Source organism: Arachis ipaensis, chromosome B01, assembly GCF_000816755.2.
Source record: "Arachis ipaensis cultivar K30076 chromosome B01, Araip1.1, whole genome shotgun sequence".
Classification (NCBI taxonomy): Eukaryota; Viridiplantae; Streptophyta; class Magnoliopsida; order Fabales; family Fabaceae; genus Arachis; species Arachis ipaensis.
The window spans coordinates 14,054,817-14,060,175 of NC_029785.2; the positions used below are offsets into that span (position 1 = coordinate 14,054,817).

Here is a 5,359-nt window from a genome sequence, read left to right on the forward strand (position 1 = left end):
TAGATCACACATAAACAACCAAAATCACAATTTTCTCAAAATCAAAACCCAAAATCACAGAATTACATAGGGCAAAAAATTGGAGTGTGAGATTTGAGTTCTTATCAACTTTGTTTAGCTAGAAATGAAGAGTCTGACGAGAAATTTGTGTGGCCGCAAATGGCTCATCAATCGGAGTTCCGGATCAAAAGTTATAGAGTTTTGAAGGAGAAAATGAATAGTGACATGGAGCTCTCTCCTCCCCCCCCCCCCTTCTAATTTCAGTGTGCCCTCACCCTCTTTGGTGAGTGAATGAGCTGAAATGCTCATTTAATGTGTGTTTATAAGTTGGGTTTGGCCCAACTTAGGCCCGATTCAACTCGTTAGTGTTTTTTGTCCGTTTGACCTAACTTTAGACAGAACTTTTAGAATTAGTGCCCGATTTGCAACTCTAATCTATTTTTATCTTTCAAATTAATAATTTAATTTCCTAAATTTATTTACTCATAATTAAATTTGTTTTCTTACTCACAGTGCCAGTCCAATTAAATCGATACGCGTTTTTACGTATCTTTCAGCTGAAAAGTACTCTCCCGCTCGAAAAAATTCACTGAATCCAAATTTTATCTTTATATTTTCTAATTAATATCTCTAAATTTCGAACCTAATCCAGGCACCTAAATCATATTTTTATTTTATTTTAATTAAATGATTAATTAATTCTCGGTTCTTACAAGGGGGCTTCTAATTCATAGTTCCTCTCATCCTCCTTATTCTCATATATGCTATGATGCCTATAAAATTTCTCACAATACTCCCTATCAGTCACAGGAACACAAGAAAGGACAGTGGTGTCTACTTAAACTCGAAGACTAGGGGGGACTTTGGTTGACATACTCGTAAGAATAGTACAAGTCTACGAGACATAAAGACTACACCTACAAATGGAAAAGAAAAAAAAATCGTTACTATAAGAGGTCGAACCTCGTACACAGCAGGTCGAGTAAATCAACCAAACCAAAAGAAAGCTGCTCTTTCCAAAAAATTTTCTACAGTGCAGCCAAATAGTGCCTCTCTTATGCACCATCGCTGCATTAAAGCAACATCATTAGGGGCAATACAATACATAAACAAAAAGGTAACAGCCACAATAATAAAGAGAAGTCTTGTAGGATCTTTCATCATTAAACTTCCTTAAACGTTTCAAGCACCAAACTCGCAAGAAAGTCAAAAGGCAAACCTTTTTCAACAAAACGGAAAAAGGACAATGATAGTGGAGGTAAAACCTCAATAAAAACAACCAGCAGTCCCAGGTAAACAGAAATGAGAGTTCACGAAAAAGAGAAAATGAAAACCAACCTCGAAGAAAATTGTGAAAAAAGGGAAAGCACGTCTAAACAGCAAAAACACGGACGATCCTTTTCACGCTGGCAAAAGCAAAATTCTTCGAAAGACCAAGATAAAAAAATCTTAGAAGAAACAACCAGCAGTCCCAGGCAAACAAAAATGAGAAATCACAAAAAAGAGAAAACCAAAACCAACCTCTAAGAAGATAAAGAAAATTCGTAACATTAAGAAAATACTATCACCGAATTATAATCATCGACCAAGAGTCCAAAATTTGTTATGTTATTTTATGAGTTAATAGTCAAAATCGTCTCTAAAAGATACCTCGATCTCCATATTCATCCCTGAAAGATAAAGTTAATCAAAATCGTCCTTGAAAGATGACGGACATGACCACGTTCGTCCTTCCGTCATCTCCTTCGCTGATGTGGCTAACATTGGGTGACGTGTTTCGTTAACTACCCACGTGGACGACGCCTACGTGTACGCTATTGTTGCTGACAAGATAAGTATGTGAAAACAATTCAAATTAATCCCTTGGATGATGAACCCTAATCCTAAATTTGATGATAAATAAGTCACGGTCAACAATCATATGGCCATATAGTTGGGTAGAACTTGGAATTGTTGTGTTGCCGAGAGGATGGAGACGGGAAATGGAGGTCGTAGTGGTGGTGTGTCGTTTCCGTCACACGACAGCAATGGTTCCAACGCTTCAATGCGAATGAGGAGGAAGACTCATGAGGAATCATGTTTCTGCGGGTTGAAGGCTGTGATAAAAAAAATCTGGGATAACAGAAAACCCAGATAGATTATTCCATGCATGTTCAAGATACCGGGTGAGTGGTGTTGAAAAAGTTCAAGGTTTTCCATCTTGTTATGTGTTATTGGGTGTTTTTTCATTGTTTTCTTCTCTGATTTATCAATTTGCAAAAGGACAGTCACTGTAATTACTTTAACACAATTAATCTTGGTCGCTTTCTAACTGCCCATCATCATTAATAGTTTGGAGATCAAGATTGAAACCTGAAAATCAAGAGTACAATAGCAATTAACAAATTAATTTGCATTCCTTCCTTCTTCAGGAGCATGAGTGCCACCAACAAGAAGCACCCTCAAACATAATGGAATATTGGAACCAAGTGCAAAAATATACAGATCAGTAAAACCATTAAGCGAAGATGAGCAGACCTATCATTAAATTTAAGCACATTTTCAATAAAATTGGATAGCATTAATTTTGTTGAATATACATTTATTTGTTGCTAGATTCTGACAATTTTATGGTGAGTATATTCATTAGTTAAAATATTAAAAAATAATGGCCATTCAAGGTGTAATTTTTCTTTCAGGATTTGGGAGTTTTCAATTTTAGGATACTGTGCAAATATTCTTCTTTAATTTCAATGTCTTAAACAAAGAATTTCTTACAATTATTGGTCTTCATCTCCAACAGCAAACCTGTCCAGTGTCCACAGAGATAAAGAAGTAAATATCAAAGCTCAATGAACACGGTCAAGAAGTTTAAAGAGAGAAAGAGGGGCATACTCACATATAAAGATTTACATAATCACCAAGGTTAAGATTACCCTTGGATTCAATCTTGGCAGAAAAAGTTTTGAGTTGGAGCTTGACTCTGGCATAAGAAACAAACCCAGAATCATAGCTAGTAGGTGGCTCTCCCTCGAAAACATTTCCAGGTTGCATGAACATATAAATCAAACTTTCATCGCTAGTGTTGTGGCAACAAAAAATATACGTTACTTCTGCGGTCTTGTCCAAACCATCCACCCCCACCGTTGCCACAACATTCATCTTAGATAAATCATAAATATGCCACATTGGAGCGAAGTCAACAATCAGAAGATAATGACTGCATCCCAAACGAACAAGTTTCCTTGGACAAGATTCAGGAACTGGCGGAAAATTCCAATCAAGGTATTCCCAATTGTTAGCCTTGACGTCATATGACATGAGCCCTTGATGTTTATCACCACAAGAATACAATACAATGTGGGTCTTCTTGTGAGGCTTGGTGCTGTCCTCCCACAGAAAGTAAGAGTAAGGGTCCCTCCAATATGGCAAGAGAGCACTTTCGGGCACTTCCCTTGTTTCCCATAGACCTGATTTTAGGCTGTAAATATCAACCCAGCAATTTGCACTTCCAGTACCCCCAAAGATGTACAATTTGCCATCATAGGGGACTACTAAGGGTCTATCTCGGCGGCAGAACATGCTTCCACAAAACTTCCAACTCCAATTAGAACCCTCATACTTGAGGCACCACATCCTTGAGGGGTAATGATCATCCCAATTCAAACACAATTCTGGGTCAATAATATTCAGGTCACCACCACCAGCAAAGAAGAAGCTGTGACGGACAGAACAAACTCCTTGCATATATGGTAATGGACAATCGACCAATAGACCATCTCTAAGAGGCCATTTGGCAGTTACATGACCTCCATCTTCAAGATCAACAGTGCCATTCTTAATAAAGTTGGCCTCAGTTATAGTTAACATCCTGCGCATGATGGCTGATTTCCCAACATGATCTCTTTCAAGATTTATATTTTCCACAAACAGGTATAAGCGCTGCGTCATGGATAGCTTTGGATCAGAAGAACCAACATCCTGGAATTAGGGAAACAATCATATTATCTACGACAGAATCAAATCACCATAAGTTTACAGCAATTAACTATTAAATAGAAAGCTTTGCAGTGTGTTGATGATAAATTGAAACGTCATACTTATCCAGTTAAGTTTATAAGGATAAGAGGACCTCAGAATTGGTATATATATATAATTGGCTTTGAATATATATAAAGGCATATTAAGTAGGACCGTTAAAATGGGATAAATTTATTGGGCCAATTTGTTTACCTATTTAAATAGGTGAGTTTTATTTTTAAAGTTAAACCTGTTTAAATTTCAGGTTAATCTGAAAAAAATGACGGGTTAAACAGGTTAAATGGGTGATCTGTTTATTTATTTTTTTTTTTTTGCATTTTTTCAAAATAAAAAATAGCACTTTTAGAGGATATTTTTTCGTTTCGATCCATCAACTAAACAAATATTATTTTTTAAAGGTTTTTTTTCTAAAAGTGATATTTTTTATCAAAATATTTTTCAAAAAATAAAATAAAAAGATAAACGAGCTGGTTCATTTAATCCATCAAGCTGACCATAAATGGCTCAGGCGAAAAAATTATGGCCCTCAAATGAAGCGAACTTAAATGGTCTAGCCCATTTAACTCACAGGCTTAACGGCCCGGACTTAAATGGACTGTTTCACAGCCCTAAAAATAACTTCTGTTCTGTTACAGTGATATGTAAAACGTGTACAACAAGTAGCACGTGATAGAGTGTCATAGTTTTCTATTGGAAGTTAAATGGGTTAACGGTAATTAAAAATGTAATAATTACGGCCATAAGTCCATATATTATAGTATTGGTAAGTGGATTAAGCTCATGTAAGTTAGTCCCAAAAGAAAATTTATTTTGTGGTTTTTTTTTGTGACTGAAATAAATTAAACAAAGAAAAACAAAAGAAACAAAACAAGGAACTGCTTAAATAGAGGGACAGTCCCGTTTAAGACTACTCTTAAACTCCTCCCAAGGTTCTAAACTCCTTTTCTGAAGTTAATGCCAGACAAATGACTTTTTCCGGAGGCCAAGTTTCATGGGGATTAAAGATGTCGTTATTCCTTGCTCGCCATATCCACCAAAGTCCCGAAAAGAACTTGAACGGNTCACTCCAATACCAACCCACTTCCGGACCTGCTTGTTCATCTGGATTGTAAGAGAGAATATTATCTTTCAGATTTTGAGATAAAGGAGAATAAAGAGTATCCAAATGCCACCTACCAACCAACCAAATATCCTGTATCCGGAGATTCGAATCTGAATATGGACATAATCCATCTCATTAGATAACTGTCCTTCTCTCCTCCAGCTAGAAAACCAAAAATTCTGGTTCAAATCTCCAATACACCAAGCAAACCCATCCTTCAACACTTTCCAAGCCTTG

At 36.4% G+C, this 5,359-nt stretch overlaps 1 protein-coding gene across 2 annotated transcripts; it reads right to left on the reverse strand.

The window, feature by feature from the left end:
* On the reverse strand, window positions 2,139-4,110 carry LOC107625681. Of its 2 annotated transcripts, XM_016328375.2 has the most exons (4): window positions 4,080-4,110; window positions 2,879-3,960; window positions 2,758-2,787; window positions 2,139-2,352 (listed from the first exon to the last, which is right to left on the reverse strand). In XM_016328375.2, exons 2-3 carry the CDS (start codon window positions 3,928-3,930, stop codon window positions 2,760-2,762), a joined length of 1,080 nt encoding a protein of 359 aa, XP_016183861.1. In that variant the 5' UTR covers window positions 3,931-3,960; window positions 4,080-4,110; the 3' UTR covers window positions 2,139-2,352; window positions 2,758-2,759. The 2 variants fall into 2 exon arrangements, with proteins under 2 accessions (XP_016183861.1, XP_020973422.1); XM_021117763.1 differs by lacking the exons at window positions 2,139-2,352; window positions 4,080-4,110 and adding an exon at window positions 2,392-2,517 and having other exon boundaries at window positions 2,879-4,073.